Here is a 23,206-nt window from a genome sequence, read left to right on the forward strand (position 1 = left end):
ATTAAATCCATTGTCTTACGTGAAGGAGATGTCGCACTGCATGAGGCAAATGGTGGTCACACCAGATACTGACTACCTTTTTTTTAAGGTATCTGAGACCAACAGATGCATATCTGTATTCCCAGTCATGTGACATCTATAGATAAGGGCCTAATTCATTTATAACAATTGACAGATTTTTTTTGTATGAACTGTAACTCAGTAAAATCTTAGAAATTGTTGTATCTGTGCTGTGAAGGGCTCAACAGTGGAACTGCCCTGCACATATCAACATCCAAGTTATCATGTGGTCTCAGAACTAAACTGGTATATTCAAGAGAAATGTAATGAGGTGCCTAAATTCCTGAGCTCGGTCCAGAGTATGCAGGTTGTGCGGAGTACCTTGGGACTAAAGAGAAAGACTGCACCCTGAGAATCACAGACCTGAGAGAGATTCAGCTGAGTACTGGTTCGGATTTAAAACACAGTATGCAGAATGGGGGTACAGCTTCCCTGGAACAACTCTGACTGTCACAGGTAATATATTATATCTACTTCTTCTACGACTACAACTACTAATACAGGTAATATATAATTTCAAATTCTAATAATTCATTAGAATCATTCAGAGCTGCAGGTGAAGGTGTCTTCCTCCACAGAGGAAAAGAAGAACACTGACCTGTAGCACCACCTGTCTTCTGACTGACAACCCCAACCCCACCTACATCTGGTGCAAGAACGGACAACATCTCCATGACCCTACTTCCCAACAATACTCCTGTAATACTCTAGTGGTCTGGTGTTACTCTACAGACAGTTACTCCTGTGCTGTAAAAGACAATGAGGATTTTCTCGCTCCTACAGTGTGTGAGTCTGGACTCAGCTATAATAATCATCTTAAGTATCAATCATTAAGGCCTGTGGACCAATAGTAGAACATGTGGGGAAAAACTGACAAATCTGTAATACTCGTGGAAATTATACAGAATAATAGAAAAGGTAGAAAAAGGCTGATGGTATGTTATCTTGTTCTACTGTTTTAGAAATTTGATTTTTTAAAATCCATTTTAGAATAGGTCTGTAATTTAACAATGTGAAAAAGTCAAGGGGTCTGAATACTTTCCAAATGCACTGTATGTGTCTATATTTTTTTATTCATTTTAAATGAACCAGTCCAATACATTTAAAACACTTGAAAATCGTCTCATTATCGTTTGAGGAGTTGATCAGATACATTTTGTGTCAGATGTTCATGGTCAGAGCGGTTTGAATGTGACTCACACCAAGAGGAGTATTTGTGCCTTGAAGGGGTCAACAGTGGACATTACCTGCACGTATAGACATCCCAGCTGGAATAACATCACAGAAGTATCCTGGTTCAACAAATGGGAGTCTGGAGTTACTACAGATCTAAGCCAGGACCCAGAGTATGCAGGTCATGTGATGTACCTTCAGCGTTATAGTCATGAGAATAATACAGGTTCAAAAGAATCGACAGAGAAACACGTTACTTACAGTGTTACTGTAACAGGTTACTTACAGTGTTACTGTAACACGTTACTTACAGTGCTACACATCTGTTATGATAAGTTCTTTTTCCTGCTTAATTAGACTGTCAGGTGTAGTTATTCACCAGTTATAAAGTGTGTTTGCTGTCTATCTTTATGTTTCTATGGCTGCAGGGAGGGAGACGCAGCAACGGGCTTGAGAACAGCAGGAATAGATGAATAGGTTGTTTACACACATCTCTCAGCAACTGTGAACAAACTGCCCCTGACTCATTTTTTATTTTACTTAACCTTTATTTAACTAGGCAAGTCAAGGACGGCCTACCAAAAGGCAGAAGGCCTCCTGCGGTGACGGGGGCTGGGATTTATATATACAGTTGAAGTCAGAAGTTTACATACACCTTAGCAAAATACATTTACACTCAGTTTTTCACAATTCCTGACATTTAATCCTAGTAAAATTTCCCTGTCTAGGAAAGTTAGGATCACCAATTTATTTTAAGAATGTGAAATGTCAGAATTATACTACAGAGAATGATTTATTTCAGCTTTTATTTCTTTCATCACATTCCCAGTGGGTCAGAAGTTTACATACACTCAATTAATATTTGGTAGCATTGCCTTTAAATTGTTTAACTTGGGTCAAACAATTTGGGTAGCCTTCCACAAGCTTCCAACAATAAGTTGGGTGAATTTTGACCCATTGCTCTTGACAGAGCTGGTGTATCTGAGTCAGGTTTGTAGGCCTCCTTGCTCACACATGCTTTGTCAGTTCTGCCCACAATTTTTCTAGAGGATTGAGGTCAGGGCTTTGTGATGGCCACTCCAATGCCTTGACTTTTTTGTCCTTAAGCCATTTTGCCACAACTTTGGAAGTATGCTTGGGGTCATTGTCCATTTGGAAGACCCATTCGCGGCCAAGCTTTAACTTCCTGACTGATGTCTTGAGACGTTGCTTCAAAATAGCCACATCATTTTCCTACCTCATGATGCCATCTATTTTGTGAAGTGCACCAGTCCTTCCTGCAGCAAAGCACCCCCACAACATGATGCTGCCACCCCCGTACTTCACAGTTGGGATGGTCTTCTTTGGCTTGCAAGCCTCCCCCTTTTTCCTCCAAACATAACTATGGTCATTTTGGCCAAACAGTTCCATTTTTGTTTCATCAGACCAGAGGACATTTCTCCAAAAAGTACGATCTTTGTCCCCATGTGCAGTTGCAAACCGTAGTCTGGCTTTTTTATGGCGGTTTTGGAGCAGTGGCTTCTTCCATGCTGAGCGGCCTTTCAGGTTATGTCGATATAGGACACGTTTTACTGTGGATATAGATACTTTTGACCCTGTTTCCTCCAGCATCTTCACAAGGTCCTTTGCTGTCGTTCTTGGATATATTTGCACTTCTCGCACCAAAGAACGTTCATCTCTAGGAGACAGAACACGTCTCCTTCGTGAGCGGTATGACGGCTGCATGGTCCCATGGTGTTTATACTTGCGTACTATTGTTTGTACAGATGAATGTGGTGCCTTTGGAAATTGCTCCCAAGGATGAACCGGACTTGTGGAGGTCTACAATGTTTTTTCTGAGGTCTTGGCTGATTTCTTTGGATTTTCCCATGATGTCAATCAAAGCGGCACTGAGTTTGAAGCTAGGCCTTGAAATACATCCACAGGTACACCTCCAATTGACCAAAATTATGTCAATTAGCCTATCAGAAGCTTCGAAAGCCATGACATAATTTTCTGTAATTTTCCAAGCTGTTTAAAGGCACAGTCAATTTAGTGTATGTAAACTTCTGACCCACTGGAATTGTGATAGTGAATTATAAGTGAAATAATCTTTCTGTAAACAACTGTTGGAAAAATGACTTGTGTCATGCACAAAGTAGATGTCCTAAACGACTTGCCAAAACGATAGTTTGTTAACAAGAAATTTTTAGAGTGGTTGAAAAACTAGTTTTAATGACTCCAACCTAAATGTATGTAAACACACATCACAACAAGAGAGACAACACAACCCTACACAAAGAGAGAACTAAGACAGTAGTTTGCCCCCAGTGATGCGTTGTGCAGACCGCAACACCCTCTGGAGAGCCTTACGGTTGATGGCAGTGCAGTTGCCGTACCAGGCGTTGATACAGCCTGACAGCATTTTCTCAATTGTGCATCTGTAAAAGTTTGTGAGGGTTTTGGGTGACAAGCCAAATTCCTTCAGCCTCCTGAGGTTGAAGAGGCACTGCTGCGCCTTCTTCACTACACTATCTGTGTGAGTGGACCATTTCAGTTTGTACGCAGAGGAACTTAAAACGTTCCACCATCTCCAATGCTGTTCCGTTGATGTGGATAGGGGGGTACTCCCTCTGCTGTTTCCTGAAGTCCACGATCATCTCCTTTGTTTTGTTGACGTTGAGTTGTTTTCCTGACACCACACTCCAAGTGCCCTCACCTTCTCCCTGTAGGCTGTCTTGTCATTGTTGGTAATCAAGCCCACTAATATTCTGTCGTCTGCAAACTTGATGATTGAGTTGGAGGCATGCATGGCCACACAGTCGAGGGTGAACAGGGAGTACAGGAGGGGGGAGTACAGGAGGGGGCTGAGGCCCCAGTGTTGAGGGTCAGCAAAGTGGAGATGTTTCCTACCTTCACCACCTGTCGGCGTCCTGTCAGAAAGTCCAGGACCCAATTGCACAGGGCGGGGTTGAGACCCAATGACATAACCAAGAGGTAGAATATATTGTGAAAACAATAGTGGACGTAAAAACGGAACCTTGAGGAACACTGATTTCTCAGAGGACAAATCATCTACAAAGAGTGGCCTCCAAACCTGTAGTCCGCACACACAGTGTCAATGTTACAATCAACTGACGTTAGTTAAACCTGTAATCAGCACACAGACGGTGTCAATGCTAAAATCAACTAACGTTAGTTAAACCTGTAGTCAACACACAGACAGTGTTAAGAGTTACAATCAACAATTGTTAGTTAAACCTGTAATCAGCATACAGACAGTGTCAGAGTTACAATCAACTAACGTTAGTTAAACCTGTAGTCCGCACACAGACAGTGTCAATGTTACAATCAACTAACGTTTGTTAGCTAGCATTCGAGGGCTGACTGTTCTCAAATATTTGTGCAGTGTAAAAATAACATTTGGGTCATTTGTGTAGTCTGACTACTGCAGTAGGCTACTGCGTGTCCATGTGATAGCTAACAGCAAAAACCCAGACGAGAAAAACGTGAAAGCATCCAGGCAGCAGAGATGAGCTTGTCATTAGCTAGCTAACGTTAGCTTTATTGTAGCTATAAAGCGTTATGTTTATTGTTATTTATTTTATTGTATACAAGTTATATACATAGACAGAAGGGAGTTAGTTATAAATAGAGTATATTTGGCTGTAGTTTAGTTTAGAAGACTTAAGTAAAAATACTTTAAAGTGCAACTTAAGTAGTTTTTTTGGTGGGAATCTGTACTTTACTTAAGTATTTATATATTTCACAACTTTTACTTTCACTTCACTACATTCCTAAAGAAAATTATATACTTTTTACTCCATACATTTTCCCTGACACTCAAAAGTACATTTTGAATGCTTAGCAGTACAGAAAATGGTTCAATTCACACACTTATCAAGAAAACATCCCCGGTCATCCCTACTTGATCTGATCTGGCAGACTCACTAAACACAAATGTTTTGTTTGTAAATTATGTCTGAGTGTTGGAGTGTGCCCCTGCCTATCTGTAAATTTAAAAAACAAGAACATTTTGCAGTCTGGTTTGCTTAGTATAAGGACATTTTAATTATTCATACCTTTACTTTTAATACTTAAGTATATTTGAGCAATTACATTTATTTTGATACATAAGTATATTTAAAACCAAATACTTTTAAAATTCTACTTGAGTAAAAGTCTAACTTTTCACTTTTACTTGTCATTTTCTATTACTATATCTTTACTTTGACTCACGTATGACAATTGGGTATTTTTTCCACCACTGGACTTACGTTTATTTTTGACAGGAGAATTACTTGTGAATTAGGGTTGATGCACCCATTGCAAAGACTTGCATAAACAGCTCTTTGTCCTATGTGTGCTGGTAGTGTACAGTAGCTGTCATTATAGCACCAGCCAAAGACCGGAAGTAGTAATTCTTAGACACCCCTCAGGAGAGGCCTATTCAGAAACTCCCTCTTTGCGCATGTGTTCCAAGTGACTGCCAGGCAAGGGTAGACGACAGCAGACAACAAGATTCTTAGCGAAAGCGTTGAACGTTTTCTTGACTTTACTCGAATTTTATAGATCATGTAAAATGTTATCCAGGAACTTTCTGAAGTAATATTAGGATACATGAGACGTTTATTTGTCCAAACTCAATTCCCTTTGGATATTGAAGTAGATGTTTGATTACTCTGGTCTAGGGGCGCATCAGTTTTGCAGCCTTGGGATCGAGTTTTCTCTACGCAACTCTCTAGTCATTATCTCTACACTCCAACAAAGTAGTTAAACTGTACTGTAGCCTACAACATTTCATTCAATACAAAGAAACAATAGCTTCCACAATGGATCGAGTAAGTCTATATGCCTGCTGTGTCGTACATAATGTCTAGGACTAGTTTTCATCGTCTTTGATCCTCCACTTCCTGTGCTCGGTTTAAATTTATCAACAAAAAAAACATGATGGTAAAACTTGTTGGGATTTTTTTTCTTCGTCAAAGTAGCCTACTACTATATCATGTTTAGGAATCTGTGACTATCAACTAATTATCTCTCCTTCCTCACAGTGTTCATAGTCCTTCACTGATTTCGAACACATTATCCATTATTTGACCAAATACTCAAGTGGCTGTTCGAACAAAGAAAATAAATGTCTTCAAAAATGGAAGGCAATCGATAAAGAGGCAAGATCAGGTGGGATCATTATAGCCAATGAGAGGGCAGACATGCGTATTTCTACAGCCTCATGCGTCTATATCCCATTTTCATTTATTTAAGGTTAGGCATAGAGCTAGAAGTGTTGTTAAGGTTAGGGTGAAAATCACATTTTAATAAGATCAATTGAAGTAATGGGCGTGGTTTATGGCTTTGTTCGCGGTAAGTAGTGACGTCCAGGCACTACTCCCATATGAAGTGTCCTACTTTTAGACTCCTAACAACCTGATCTTTACGAAATTTGTATTTGATCAAATAAGGCAGAAGCCAGATTTTGGGCCAATTTATTTGTCTTGCTTCACCTCTTCATCTCTGTTTGAAAGGAAATGACTGGTATGAGATATATGGTGGAAACTAGCCCATTCCTCCACCAATCTAATGCTCTTAGATTTGTGGGTTGTAGTGAACGATTCAACATATGAGGAAAAGGGGGATATTTGAGGGATGCACCCGAATCAGAGGTTTAGACTAAATTAATACAATAAGTGGTTTAATGTTAATCTATGTTGAATACTTCCAACAGGACAAATCTAGCCCGTCCCACTCCACCCTCCCAGAGTCCCCAGGTCGATCGCCTCCCTGTACTTTACTGTTGGGTCTGGTCATCTGCAGGAAAACACCAGGGCAGAGTGGAACTGAGAGAGGAGAAGAGGAACATGGAGATTTGATTTCATTAAGTAAGAACCATGGTGTGTGGATTAGATTACAGGCTGCTTCTGTAACAATTAATTGATTAATTATATATTTTTGAAAATATCTGGTCGTTCCAACCAATTTTAAGTTTTACCTTGGTAAAAAAAAAAGAGGTTGATTTCACATCATTTTAATATTCTGTCATAAAGAACACGTTATTCATATTAATAAAATACATGTTTTGCCATCTCGAGGTTTAATGAAAAATAAATACTATAGTAAGTGCCAATGTGTCAAATAAAGTAACAGGGTTGACCGTAACAGAGGACTAGTGAAAACAACAAAAACACTACATTGTTAAAATAGTCCTTTAAATCAGCCATGAATCTGCTTGTGACCGGGGGAATGGAAGCTAGTATTGTGCAACAGGGAGTAGCAATTGAATGCAATCTTAACAAAAAAAGTTATTGTTAAAACATTTCTGGCATGTCTGTGTCTGGATAGAAGGGTTGTGATGCTCAGTTTTCCACCACAAAAGAGCAGAGAATTGTCAAAAAGTGTAGAACCAGCTCACCTGCTTTTACTCTGATTTGACTATTAGATGTTCAATGTTTCTTATGCAAAAAAGATAAAATACATTTTTCTTTTTCAAAGAATAGTTTCACCATATTAAAACAAGAGTTCAGTTCATGTAACAGGATAGACCTTAAAATGAGGGACAGATGTAAATGAATCACTAATCACATGAAATAAATAATGTTCAGAAATGACTGATAAAGTAACCAAATAACTAGGGCTTTACATGCATGCTGTTGTGTCTTTGGCATCATTAAACTGAAGATTAATCTTTATCAAAAATTCTCTGTAATTATTATTACGTGATTAAACTACTTAATCATGTAACTGTAATTAACTAAGAGGTCGGGGCACCAAGGAAAATATTCAGATTACAAAGTTATAATTTTCCTAATATAACTTTCAGATATTTTAATATCTGATCACTTAGTCTTCTGATTAATGAATTATTCTTTACCTCACGTTAGTCTCATTCCAAACGTCGTAAATTGTTGGTTATCTGCACGAACCCGGTCTTCACTGAGTCATCCATACTTGTCTTAAAATAATTTATTTACTAACTAAGTACTCACAGAAATGCATCACACAAACAAAGTAGATATGGTTACAAAGAAATGATAGCGGATGTGCCCTAGTGGGCTAAACCGGCATGGCGGCTTGTTAGACAAAAGGGGAGTGGGGGTCAGCTGAGAAGACACTACAGAGTTGATGATTATAACAATTGAAATGCTAATCCTTTGCACATGAACGCTCACTCATTCGGGAATGATTGCAATCAATATATATATTTACGCTTAGTGAGTCTTCGGGATCTTGTTTCTGTTGGAGAGTTTGTCCGCCCTTTCTTTATCTCTGTCGTGGTTAGGATGGATAGTTCAGAGTGACATTCATTCATGTCGTTATAGAATAGATGTTTCGGCGGTTATCGGTCTTCGCGTTCAATGATACCGAATTCTTAGCTGCAGACTAGTAATTAATATCAAAGACTTGTTCTTATTCTGTCGGTATCGATAGTCTAAGAGTTTAACCAAGTGGTATGGTTAAAAGATTCAGCAATCTACTTAAACCTTATTTCCCTCTGTGATAGAGGTACTGGTCTGGTCTCAAACCTTGGCCCTCTCGTGGAAATCGAAGTAGGCTGGTCTGGTGATAGAAAACCCAGGTGGGAGTTTTATTCGAAACATAGAAAAGGGCTGTCTCATGACGCCGGGTCCTGTCTGTGCCCCTGGGGGCGTGCCAATGGCTTAGTGAAACTTTAAACAGAAATACAATTCTCTCACAATAACATCATTACATAGCATCACATAATTTCACAAATAGTTTAATCTTTACTCATTCATTTTGTACAACAATTAGATGTAAGCCTCATAACTGAGACTGTTGTATAAACAGGATTATTGGTAATGTGGCGGTATTGTTTCACAAAATTGTACCAAACAGACCCGTTTGTAGCTCGTTACATCACCGATCTTTTATACATTCTTCAGAACACGAATATTGTTCGGACCTCAAGTTCTGTGAGGTGGAAGAAATTCCTTTGTTCTCTCTATACTGTCTGGCCATGAGGCAGGATTCTCCTCCAGGAATTTACGACCTGAGGTCGCACCAGCCTGGGTGTAGGAGAGACAAGAGAGAGGGGGATGGTGCAGAGGGAGGGGGAATAGTGCTCGCTGTACCCAAAGAGGGCAACGTCATGACAACGCTAATCATTTCCTATTAAACTGATTATGGCAGTAGGTCGAGTATGGCATTAGTCATGTAAACACCTTACTCTGCTTATCTTAATTGGTGTAAGGTCATAACCGAAGTAAGGATACGCCTTTAAAAATACCTGGTTTTCTGAGAAATCTTTAGAATGGACATGTAAACACTTTAATCAGAGTTATAGAGGTGTATTTAATCTGCATGTGCTAGCACAAGCAGCGCAAACTAACTTCTTTTGACCGAGTGCAGTGAGTTCAAGAAAAACTGAAAGTATGCAGCTTAGAAATAGTTTCACATACTTATATTTTTTATAAAAAAAAAAAAATAAAAAAAAAATCTTTAGGGGTGGATCAGCTTAATACTGCAGAAAGAATGTTGCTTCCAATGTAATTGTCTGCATCATTTCCAATCCCCCATATTTTTTTGGTAAATATATATATCCATACACGCATGCATACATGTACACAAATTACTTAAAAATCATACAATGTGATTTTCTGGATTTTTGTTTTAGATTCCGTCTCTCACAGTTGAAGTGTACCTATGATAAAAAATTACAGACCTCTACATGCTTTGTAAGTAGGGAAACCTGCAAAATCGGCAGTGTATCAAATACTTGTTCTCCCCACTGTATACACTATTATATTAGTTGCTAGAATTTTGTATAGTAAATTAAATGTATAAAATTCGAAGTTTTGAATCCTGCGTTGTTTTGCGTATCAATTCATAAACCATGTGCCATGGAATGGGTACATCGAAAATCTCTTCCCAACTATTTTGCAATTTATATGGCACAGCTGTCAGTTTTTTGGTCCTTAAATGAAATTGGTATATGTTTTTATTTATCACACTTTTCTTTAACCATTTATGTTCTTTAATACAGGGCCGACATACAAGTTCCTTACTTTTTTTCCCTTCTACTTGCCTCTTCCATTTTTGTGGTAATGCTGCAATTAATTGGTTGTAATTTTGGGTAGAGCAGACATTTCCATATGTCTGTGTTAGCTGCATGTGTGACAACTCCACCAGTCCTATTTATGATATCATTCACTAAAATTATACCTTTTTAAAAAATGTATTCGATAAATACCGTTTTTTTAATCAATTAGTATATTTGAATTTAACCACAATATTTGTTGTACTATTTGTTCCGTCCTTTCAGGTGGATTAAACTGAAATTGCAACCAACTTTCTAAGGCTTGTTTAAAAAATAAAGATATTTTGGAGATTATTTCCTTTTCAAACAACCGAAAGTGAGCAGGTGTAATCTGAATACAGGGAAAAAGGCCCTTCTTGAACAGGATGAGACATTCGTACCAATTTACTAGAGAACCAGTTTGGATTTAAGTATAACTTTTGTATGACTGATGCCTTTAGTGAGAGGTCTAATGCTTTAATATTTAATAATTTCTGCCTTCCGAGTTCATATTTGTTATATAAATAGGCCCTTTTAATTTTATCTGGCTTGCCGTTCCAAATAAAATTGAATATTTTTTGTTCATATAATTTAAAAAGCAGGTCACTAGGTGTAGGCAAAACCATAAGCAAATAGGTAAACTGGTCCCGTGTGGCTCAGTTGGTAGAGCATGGCGCTTGCAACGCCAGGGTTGTGGGTTCATTCCCCACGGGGGGACCAGGATGAATATGTATGAACTTTCCAATTTGTAAGTCGCTTAATTTTACATTATTATTAGGGGGAAAATCCATACAATTAGTTTCAGTTAGTGGAGATGGAGGAGCCTGAAACGAAAACATATTCTTAAGGTACTTTACTTCCTCTTTCAAAATATCATTTGGTGAATCATGCGTGACACCATCATTTGTAACAAGTTTTAATTAAAAAAAATTGATAGCATTTCTATATTGAAGATTGAAAACTAATTGGTGCATTTTTCCCCATATTCCATCCAGTTCGTTTTATTTTTTATAATATATTACACTGGATCTTTCTTGAATAAGTCCCTCCATTTCTTTTTGTTTTTCCTCTAACTTATTCCGTGCCTCTATGGTACCGTTTTTATTGCTATCTAACTGTACTGTTAGTCCTTCAATTTCCTTTCTTAATATGGACTCTTTTGATCTAAATTGCTTTTGTTTTATAGATGAGTACTGAATTGCATTGCCTCTAAAGGCACACTTAAAAGTGTCCCATACAATACGAGGATCTGCTGTACCTATGTTATGTCTGAAAAAGTCAGTTATAAATTCTTCTGTCCTAGTTCTAAACAATTTATCATCTAGTAGGCTTTGATTAAATTTCCAATATCCTCGCCCACGTGGAAATTCTGTAAGAGTAATATATATGGCAATTATGTGAGGATCGACCACATTCTGTCCTCTATCAACACTTTTTAAACTTTTGGTGGCAGAGAGAATGGTATAAGAAAGTAGTCAAGACGACTAGTTTGACTAAGCCTCCGCCATGTATATCTCACTAGGTCAGGGTATTTAAATCAAATCAAGTTTATTTTATATAGCCCTTCGTACATCAGCTAATATCTCGAAGTGCTGTACAGAGTCTCCATACATCTACTACTTCCAATATATCCATGACATTCATGATTTCCTTAAGTGCCTGAGGGTGATAGTTTGTAGTGTGATTTCCTTTCCGGTCCATAGAGGTATTTAAGACCGTATTAAAATCTCCCACCATAATAATAGTCTAGTGTTGCTTGTAGAGTTGATAAATTCTTATATATATTTTCAAAGAAGCTTGGATCATCATTATTCGGACCGTATAGGTTAATAAGCCATATCTGTTTATTGTCCAATATCATATTTAAAATAATCCATCTACATTGAGGATCTGTTTGGACAATTTGCACATTTGGATCAAAATTATTGTTAATTAAAACCATCACCCCTTTTGAATTTCTTTGCCCATGGGAGAAATATATTTCGCCCCCCCAGTTCTTTTTCCACAAAACTTCATCTAAAACTGTTGAATGGGTTTCCTATAAACAATAGATATTATATTCCTTCTCTTTTAGCCAGGTAAATACTGATCGTCTTTTCTTATTATCTGCTAGGCCATTACAATTGTAACTGGCTATACTTATTTCACCACTTACCATAATGAGACACAACTTTCAATTATTTTTATCAAAATATATGTTTGTAAACGTACCATTAAAAAGTAACATGATGATTGAGTGTCTATATAGCTGTACCATGATATTTGCATTTCTACTAAGTAAACCTCCAATTGGTCCCTACTATTCCACGCGCTAAAAGCCCTCATCCCGAGTTGGATTGTCATCCCAATGCCCGGCAGACCACCCTCGACCCCCTGTATCCCATAGCCCTGAACCGACTGGGATCCATCCTTTGAAAAGAGCACATACACACTTTATTTGTCCAAACTCAGAATCTAATATGCTTTAAAAATGACATGGGCGCTGTTGTAGAAAGTTTATTTTGATTGCCTACTTTTTTCATTTATCAAAGTCACATCAGGTAGCCTGATTTCAGATGTGTCCATGTAAACAGGTTTATTAGGGAAATTGTTCTTCTTTCCAAGCATGTCAACGTTTAAATCGAACTCCTATACTAATTGACTATTCACAATAATCATATTATTCTGCGCTTGTAACCGTACTCAAAATGCTGAAATGTCACTTCAGAAAATCTTTATTCGTATTAAAAATCGGATTAATCGAATTCTCCAAGTGTTCTGTATTAAAGGGCACTTTATTTAATATAACAGAGATTTAAAATTGAATATTGGTGCACACTGGAAAAATATCTAACGGACACAAAAGGCATTCATTTCATGTAATGCCCAATCTGTTTATGGACCCATATTTGCAAAACCAAACTATTCAATGTCTTTGTTTCACAGGGAACATCCCTAATCGTTGCTCTCTAAGTGGGAGGGGCTTATCATCTGGGGAGCCTCAACAACATGATGCTGACAAGAAAGAAAAGAGTCTCTCCAGATCAGAACACCTCAAGAAACACCAGCAGAGACTTATAAGGAAGAAACCTCACCACAGCTGCTCTGACTGTGGGAAAAGTTTTGCTAAAGAGAAGGATTTGATAATTCACAAACAGATTCACACCGGAAAGAAACCGTACCACTGCTCGCAGTTTGGGAAGAGTTTCCCTGCATCTAAAACCTTAAAATCTCATCAGATAATTCATACAGGGGAGAGACCTTACACCTGCTTTGACTGTGGGAAATACTTAACTCAATCAGGAGACCTGACTACACACCAGTGCATACACACAGGAGAGAAGCCTTATAGCTGTGATCAGTGTGGGAAGAATTTCTATACGTCAGGACACCTGACTACCCACCAACGCATACACACAGGAGAGAAGCCTTATAGCTGTGATCAGTGTGGGAAGAGCTTCAATAATTCAGGAAACCTGACGAAACACCAACGCATACACACAGGAGAGAAGCCTTATAGCTGTGATCAGTGTGGGAAGAGCTTCAATAATTCAGGATCCCTGATTACACACCAACGCATACACACAGGAGAGAAGCCTTATAGCTGTGATCAGTGTGGGAAGAGCTTCAATCAATCAGGACACCTGATTAGACACCAACGCATACACACAGGAGAGAAGCCTTATAGCTGTGATCAGTGTGGGAAGAGCTTCAATCATTCAGGACACCTGACTAGACACCAACGCATACACACAGGAGAGAAGCCTTATAGCTGTGATCAGTGTGGGAAGAGCTTCAATTATTCAGGATCCCTGACTATACACCAACGCATACACACTGGAGAGAAGCCTTATAGCTGTGATCAGTGTGGGAAGAGCTTCAATTATTCAGGAGTTCTGACTATACACCAACGCATACACACTGGAGAGAAGCCTTATAGCTGTGATCAGTGTGGGAAGAGCTTCAATTATTCAGGAGCCCTGACTACACACCAACACATACACACAGGAGAGAAGCCTTATAGCTGTGATCAGTGTGGGAAGAGGTTCAATCGTTCAGGATACCTGACATCACACCAGCGAATACACACAGGAGAGAAGCCTTACTCCTGTCTATGTGGAAAGAGCTTTGCTCATTCAGCATCACTGAAAAAACACCATAAATCACAAACATGTTTTCTTTCATATCCATCCTCTCTGCCACCGGTTCCAGATCCCTCAATAAAGTTTAAATAGAAAACATATTGTAAAGAGTCATCCATCTCCCATTCTCAAGTGTCTTGGAGTAGGAGTGCTGTGTGTGTGTGGTGGGGTGGGGGTGTTCAGAGCTGTATCTTATTTCAGTAACTCCTATTAACTCTTACTACCTGTCAGGGCAAGGAGATTGAGGTTGTAACCTCATATAAATATCTTGGAATTCTAATTGATGACGGCCTCTCTTTTAAATTGCATATTCAACAACTTACAAAACAATTGAAGCTGAAATTGGGTTTTTATTTTAGGAATAAGGCCTGTTTTTCTTTTGAAGCCAGAAGGAGGCTAGTATCAGCTACATTTATGCCTTTACTAGACTATGGGGATATTTTATATATGAATGCTTCCGCTCAGTGTTTGAGATCAATTGACACTCTACCATGGCACTTTGAGATTTATTTTAACTTCTACTTAGTACTCATCCCGGATCCGGGAGCACCCTCATCAGTAAAAAAGCTGACTAGCATAGCCTAGCATAGCGCCACAAGTAAATACTAGCATCTAAATATCATGAAATCACAAGTCCAAGACACCAGATGAAAGATACACATCTTGTGAATCCAGCCATCATTTCTGATTTTTAAAATGTTTTACAGGGAAGACACAATATGTAAATCTATTAGCTAACCACGATAGCAAAAGACTCAACTTTTTTCTCTCCACTATTTTCTTACTCCATCAGTAGCTATCACAAATTCGACCAAATAAAGATATAAATAGCCACTAACCAAGAAACAACTTCATCAGATGACAGTCTGATAACATATTTATTGTATAGCATATGTTTTGTTCGAAAAATGTGCATATTTCAGGTATAAATCACAGTTCTACATTGCAGCTGCAATCTGAAATAGCGTCGATGCAGGCAGAATAATTACAGAGACCAACGTCAAATACCTAATTACTCATCATAAAACATTTCTGAAAAATACACAGCGTACAGCAAATGAAAGCCCAACATCTTGTGAATCCAGCCAATATGTCAGATTTTTTAAGTGTTTTACAGCGAAAACACAATATAGCATTATATTAGCTTACCACAATAGCCAGAAACACAACCGCATTTACCAGCAGCAAATGTTAGCGATCGTGACAATCCAGCAAAAGATATATAATTTTTGACTAACCTTGATATACTTCATCAGATGACAGTCCTGTAACATCATATTACACAATGCATATAGGTTTTGTTCGAAAATGTGCATATTTAGCAGCACAAATCGTGGTTATACAATGTGATCAGTAGCAACATTTCATGCATTCTGGCCGGCGCCATCTTGGAGAGGCACCTAATCTAATCGATAAATAATCGTAAACTTGACTAAAAAATACAGGTTGGACAGCAAATGAAAGATGCATTAGTTATTAATGCAACCGCTGTGTTAGATTTTTAAAATTAACGTTACTAGACATACAGTGTGCGTTACAGCCAGACCAGTGCCGCAATAATGGCGGACAAATCCTTTTACATTTTTCCACATAAATACGGAATAACATCATAAATAGCTCTTACTTTTGGACGAGCTTCCATCAGAATCTTGGGCAAGTTCTCCTTTGTCCAAAAGAATCGTTGCTCGGTTGTAAAACGTCCTCTTCAACTTTGGAATTAGCAGCTAACAATAGCTATGTGGCGCAGACATGCCCAAATCTTCAAAACGCAATACTAAGGAAATTCCGAAAATAGCAAAATACTCGCATAAACTGATATAACTCGGTTTAAAATAACTTCGTTATGATTTTTCTAACACCTATATCGAATGAAATCACAGACGGATATATCTAAGGCCTATAACAAGAGCTTTTGAGCATGCCATCCTGAGGTCCTCCTTTGCGTCTTGACGAACGTCGAAAAGAGCGCACCCCCCATGCCATGGCCTTTTATAAGGTCTGAGATCTACGTAGAAACTCCATTCCAATTCTCATTGGTTACTGACATCCAGGGGAAGGCACGTGCAGTTCATGTCGACCCATAGGATACATACAGAGCTTTAAACTGATCTGAGAACAGAGCCTCGTTTTCAGACCTTCGCAGTTCCTGTCGTGAATTTCGCTCCAGAATGAGTTGTGTTTCACCCACAGACATAATTCAAACGGTTTTAGAAACTAGAGATTGTTTTCTATCCAATAGTAATAATAATATGCATATTGTACGAGCAAGAATTGAGTACGAGGCAGTTTAATTTGGGAACGATAAATGTCCAAGTTGAAACAGCACCCCCTGTAGTGACAAGATTAAACTGCAAAACCCTTATGCACCACTGCACTTTGTATACCAGGGTTGGCTGGCCTTCTCTAGTCACTCGTAGGCTCAGTCACGGGTATACTTTTATTTACAAAGCCATTTTGGGTTTACTACCTTTTTATTTGGGCATTTTTATTGTTCAGAAATGTGGTGGGTACTCTCTTCGTTCGCTAGACTTTATCCTGCTAACTGTTCCAAATGTCCGAACTGAATTTGGTAAAAGGTCTTTTATGTACTCTGCGCCATCGTCTTGGAACACCTTACAAAATCATTTTAAACTGGAAGAACTTGTCCCGATTGGTGTTTTTAAATCACTGATGAAGGATTTTGAGGCTGATTCCCTGACCTGTCAATGTTTTTAATTTGCTGTTTTTGATATTGTTATACTCTTGTGAATTCAATGGTTTTTACTAGATTACTTGTAGTTTTTCATGTTGTCTGTCTGTAATTTTTGTAATGACTTGGTGCTGCCTATCTTGGCCAGGACGCTCTTGAAAAAGAGATTTTAAATCTCAATGAGCCCTTCCTGGTTAAATAAAGGTTAAATAAAATAAAAAATATCCATTAAATAATGTAGAATAATGTTTCAACAATAGTAGGTGTATATTCATGTGTGATGGAAATGTTGTCTGAAGGGAGAGTCTTGAATTGTACATCTTGTCTCATACAATCATTGGTTCCTGTAGGTGCTGGGTAGAGATGTGAGGGGGAGACAGTCATGATCCCCTCAGACCTTTTGGCAGAATGCCCAGAATATGTTCTATGAGTTAAGATAGGAGACGGTGCCAGTCACATGCAGGAACCAAACGTGAATAATGAAACATGTAAATCATGCAAATATAACTTGTCTGTGTAAGCAGTATATAAGAGAACTAACGGGACTGCCCCGAAACAGCTCCCGACCGACATGTACTATGGTGTATTAAGTTTGTTGGAACCTCTCCAGATTGCTGACAATATATCATTATTCATTAAAGTTTGACTTTGAGTCCCTGTTGTAATTTCCACGACACATGTATTCAATACAAAAATAAATAAAATCCATTATCATATGTGAAATGGTGGTCACACCAGATACTGACTACCATTTTTTTAAGGTATCTGTGACCAACAGATGCATATCTGTATTCCCAGTCATGTGAAATATATAGATTAGGGTCAAATTATTATTATTTTTGTTTGTTTTTTAACCTTTATTTAACTAGGCAAGTCAGTTAAGAACAAGTTCTTATTTACAATGACGGCCTAGGAACACTGGGTTAACTGCCTTGTTCAGGGGCAGAACGACAGATTTTTACCTTATCAGCTCGGGAATTTGATCTAGCAACCTTTCGGTTACTCGCCCAATGATCTAACTACTAGGCTACCTGCCGCCCTCTAATTCATTTATTTCAATTGATTGATTTCTTTATATTACCTGTAACTCTGTAAAATCTTAGAAATTGTTGCATGTTGATAACATCCAAGTTATCATGTAGTCTCAGAACCAAACTGTTATATCCAATAGAAATGAATGAGGTGCTTAAAATCCTGAGCTCGGTGCCAGAGTATGCAGGTCACGCTGAGTACCTTGAGACTAAAGAGAAGGACTGCAACCTGAGAATCACAAACCTGAGAGAGATTCAGCTGAGTACAAGTTCAGATTTAAAACACAGTATGCAGAATGGGGGTACAGCTTCCCTGGAACAACTCTGACTGTCACAGGTAATATATCATATCTACTTCTTCTACGACTACAACTACTAATACAGGTAATATATAATATCTAATTCTAATAATTTATTAGAATCATTCAGAGCTGCAGGTGAAGGTGTCTTCCTCCACAGAGGAAAAGAAGAGAACACTGACCTGTAGCACCACCTGTCTTCTGACTGACAACCCCAACCCCACCTACATCTGGTACAAGAACGGACAACATCTCCATGACCCTACTTCCCAAACAATACTCCTGTAATACTCTAGTGGTCTGGTGTTACTCTACAGACAGTTACTCCTGTGCTGTAAAAGACCATGAGGATTTTCTCACTCCTACAGTGTGTGAGTCTGGACTCACCTATAATAATCATCTTAAGTATCAATCATTAAGGCCTGTGGACCAATAGTAGAACATGTGGGGAAAAACAGACAAATCTGTGCACTCTTGGATAGTAACACTAGTAGAAATTATACAGTATAATAGAAAACGTAACAAAATGTGGAAAATGTCTAGGGGCCTGAATACTTTCCGAATGCACTGTATGTGTCTATAACTTTTATTCATTTAGATGAACCTGTCCAATACATATAGTTAGAATGAACCAGTCCACGATATAGTTAGAATCACCATTCCCGGTACACTAGCCTATAATACCCACGATATAGTTAGAATCACCATTCCCAGTACGCTAGCCTATAATACCCACGATATAGTTAGAATCACCATTCCCAGTACGCTAGCCTATAATACCCACGATATAGTTAGAATCACCATTCCCAGTACGCTAGCCTATAATACCCACAATATAGTTAGAATCACAATTCCCAGTACGCTAGCCTATAATACCCACAATATAGTTGGAATCACCATTCCTCGTAAACTAACCTATAATAACCAAGATACAGGCCCTATAGACCAGTACAGGTCTAATGATGATACTAGCCTATAATAACCAAGATACAGGCCATATAGACCAGTACAGGTCTAATGATGATACTAGCCTATAATAACCACTATACAGGCCCTATACACCAGTACAGGCCTAATGATGATACTAGCCTATAATAACCAAGATACAGGCCCTATACACCAGTACAGGCCTAATGATGATACTAGCCTATAATAACCATGATACAGGCCATATAGACAGGTACAAATATCCAGTGGTGTAATGTACTTAAGAAAAAATACTTTAAAGTACAACTTATGTCGTTTTTTGGAGTATCTGTACTTTACTATTTATATTTTTGACAACTTTTACTTTTACTTCCCTACATTCCTAAAGAAAATGATGTACTTTTTACTCCATACATTTTCCCTGACACCCAAAAGTACTCATTACATTTCGAATGCTTAGCAGGACCGAAAATGGTCCAATTCACACACTTATCAAGAGAACATCCCTGGTCATCCCTACTGCCTCTGATCTGGCGGACTCACTAAACACAAATGCTTTGTGTTAACATTATGTCTGAGAGTTAGAGTTTGACCCTGGCTATCCGTAATTTAAAAAAAACAAGAAAATTGTGCCATTTGGTTGACTTAATATAAGGAATTTTTTTATTATTTAAATTATTCATACTTTTACTTTTGATACTTAAGTATATCTTAGCAACTACATTTACTTTTGCTTAAGTATACTTAAAACCAAATACTTTTAGACTTTTACTCAAGTATTATTTTACTGGGTGACTTTCACTTTTGAGTCATTTTCTATAATGGTATCTTTACTTTTACTCAAGTATGAGAATTTAGTACTTTTTCCACCACTGCAAATATCAAAAAGATGTATAAAATCAATCTCAGAGGTCAGCTTCAGGTGGTCCTCTACCGAATTGGATGGTCTCACTTCTCTTGGTCAGGGCCTCATCACTCTCTTTCACAGGATTGGCACTTGGCAGTTGCAGGAATAATCTTTGAAGCTCTGAATGTGCTTAGATATGTTGATTCTTGACAGTGTTGGGAACATGTCTATCAATATCCATGTCTGATTTCTATGCATTTATTGGCCACACCACGCCCAAATGAATGCTTATATGAATGCTTATATCCACAATAAATCACATTATATAAGCATATAACTGTACTCAGTCTCTCCTTTACTTTTAGCCTAGAGAGACTGGCATGCATAGTATTGATATTAGCCCTCTGATTACAGTAATCGTTCTGTTTGGAATTCATGCTGAAATAACTGCATAAAATCAAATCAAATTGTATTCATCACGTGCTGAATACAACTGGTGTAGACTTTACTGTAAAATGCTTGCTTACGAGCCCAGATTTTAAAAATAAAATAGTAACACAACGAATATGGGTCTGTTCTCAACAGCTTACAAGGTTCCAGAAAGGAACATTAGCAGGCTACACATATGGTGGATTTTGATCACACCATCTCTCTCGCCCTCTTTCTCCTCTCTCTCGCTCTGTCTCTCTCTCGCCCTCTTTCTCCTCTCTCTCGCCCTCTTTCTCCTCTCTCTCGCCCTCTTTCTCCTCTCTCTCGCTCTCTTTCTCCTCTCTCTCGCCCTCTTTCTCCTCTCTCGCTCTGTCTCTCTCTCGCCCTCTTTCTCCTCTCTCTCCCTCTGTCTCTCTCTCAAATTTACAGCCAGGGGCTTATTTAATACAGAAACCGTTTACAACCAAACAGAAGCAAACAGAGCAAAATAAGAGTATCTATTGGACAAATTCAGGTAGGTTTACCCCGGTTTCGTTTGCTTCCAATTAAAAAACGTTTTGCAACAAAATCAGCGTAATGAATATGCAGACAGTCCAGCCATCCACATGGACTGTTGGTAACAAATATTCCAAAATCCGATTTAACTTTTTTCCACATATCCTTTTGACTCTAAAATTCCATTAAACTTTTCTAGATGCTCTTCAGTGGACAGACTGCAACAAAAAAAAACTTTAATTATAGTAATTATTTTTCATGAGCTGTGGTCCTGGCACAATTGTGTAACGCTATCAGGGCCGGATTAATGCAGAGGATTACCGGGGCTGAATCCAAAAGGGCAAAAAAATGTTTTAAATAATTAATAATTAAACACATTTGCATACTGTACCAGTCAATAGTTTAGACACACCTAATCATTCAAGGGTTTTTCTTTAATTTGATTATTTTCTACATTGTAGTATAATAGCGAAGACATCAAAACTATGAAATAACACATGGAATGTAGTAACCAAAAAAGTGTTATTTAATATTTGTGATTCTTCAAAGTAGCCACCCTTTCCCTTGATGACAGCTTTGCACACTCTTGGCTTTCTCTAAACCAGCTTCATGATGAATGCTTTTCCAACAGTCTTGAAGGAGTTCACACATATACTGAGCACTTGTTGGCTTCTTTTCCTTCACTCTGCGGTCCAACTCATCCCAAACCATCTACATTTGGTTGAGGTTGGGGAGGCCAGATCCCCTAATGCAGCCCTTCATCACTCTCCTTCTTGGTAAAATAGCCCTTACACATTCTGGAGGTATGTTTTGGGTCATTATTGAAAAACAAATGATAGTCCCACTAAGCACAAACAAGATGGGATGGCGTATCCCTGCAGAAGGCTGTGGTAGCCATGCTGGTTAAGTGTGCCTAAGAATGCTGAAGAAATCACTCACAAGTCACCAGCAATGCACCATCACACCTACTCCTCCATGCTTCATGGTGGGAACCACACATGCAGAGATCATCCGTTCACCTACTTTGCGTCACACAAAGACAAGGTGGTTGGAACAAAAAATCTCAAATTTCGACTCATCAGACCAAATTACAGATTTCCACCGGTCTAATGTCCATTGCTTGTGTTTCTTGGGCCAAGCAAATCTCTTCCTCTTATTGGTGTCCTTTAGTAGTGTCACACCCTGATCTGTTTCACCTGTCTTTGTGATTGTCTCCACCCCCCTCCAGGTGTCGCCCATCTTCCCCATTATCCCCTGTGTATTTATACCTGTGTGCTCTGTTGGTCTGTTGCCAGTTCGTCTTGTTTGTTTGAGTCAACCAGCGTTTTGTGTCTCACCTCCTGCTTTTCTAGTCTCTCTTTTCTTGCCCTCCCAGTTTTGACCTTTGCCTGTCCTGACTCTGAGCCCGCCTGCCTGACCACTCTGCCTTACCCTGACCCTACCTGCCGACCTGTACCGCTGCCCCCCTCTGGATTACCGACCTCTGCCTTACCCAGACCCTGAGCCTGCCTGCCGACCTGTACCGCTGCCCCCCTCTGGATTACCGACCTCTGCCTTACCCAGACCCTGAGCCTGCCTGCCGACCTGTACCGCTGCCCCCCTCTGGATTACCGACCTCTGCCTTACCCAGACCCTGAGCCTGCCTGCCGTACAGTACCGTTGCACGACCTCTGGTTTTCAGACCCCTGCCTGTCTTGACCTGTCTATTGCCTGCCCCTGTTGTAACATTAAACTATTGTTTATTCGACGTGGTCTGCATCTGGGTCTTCCCTTCATACCTGATAGTACGAACTGGCCATGACTGACCCAGCAGACCCGGGCCAGCTGCACAATGCCATCTCCTCCCAAGAGCCTCCATTGGTAGGCACGAGGAGTTGCTTCGTGGGCTGATGGAGGGTGACCAAACGTTGGCTGAGCCCCATGACCGGGCGTTGGACATGCTGCGGGAGCAATTTTGCAGGTTGGCTGGGGGGCAGCCTGCCACGGTGGTAACTCCACCGCTCCTCAGTAACTCAGCGGGTAGCAGCGCCGCCCCACCGGCCACTCCTCCTTTCCAAGAGCCCCAGTTACCTCCCCCGGAACACTTTAATGGAGAGCCGAGCACCTGTCAAGTATTTTTAGCTCA

At 39.1% G+C, this 23,206-nt stretch overlaps 1 protein-coding gene and 1 pseudogene across 3 annotated transcripts; both read left to right on the top strand.

The window, feature by feature from the left end:
- The first annotated feature begins 28 nt into the window (after positions 1-28).
- On the top strand, positions 29-18,903 carry LOC129839260 (uncharacterized; annotated as a pseudogene).
- On the top strand, positions 5,865-17,289 carry LOC129839960 (zinc finger protein 501-like). Of its 3 annotated transcripts, none has more exons than XM_055907714.1 (3): positions 5,865-6,053; positions 6,938-7,103; positions 13,169-17,289. In XM_055907714.1, the coding sequence occupies exons 1-3, from the start codon at positions 6,045-6,047 to the stop codon at positions 14,455-14,457; spliced, it is 1,464 nt and encodes a 487-aa protein (XP_055763689.1). In that variant the 5' UTR covers positions 5,865-6,044; the 3' UTR covers positions 14,458-17,289. The 3 variants fall into 3 exon arrangements, with proteins under 3 accessions (XP_055763689.1, XP_055763688.1, XP_055763690.1); XM_055907713.1 differs by lacking the exon at positions 5,865-6,053 and adding an exon at positions 6,061-6,576; XM_055907715.1 differs by lacking the exon at positions 5,865-6,053 and adding an exon at positions 6,061-6,576 and having other exon boundaries at positions 6,938-7,091.
- Positions 18,904-23,206: the final 4,303 nt, after the last annotated feature.

Source organism: Salvelinus fontinalis, chromosome 40 (assembly GCF_029448725.1).
Source record: "Salvelinus fontinalis isolate EN_2023a chromosome 40, ASM2944872v1, whole genome shotgun sequence".
NCBI classification, from domain to species: Eukaryota; Metazoa; Chordata; class Actinopteri; order Salmoniformes; family Salmonidae; genus Salvelinus; species Salvelinus fontinalis.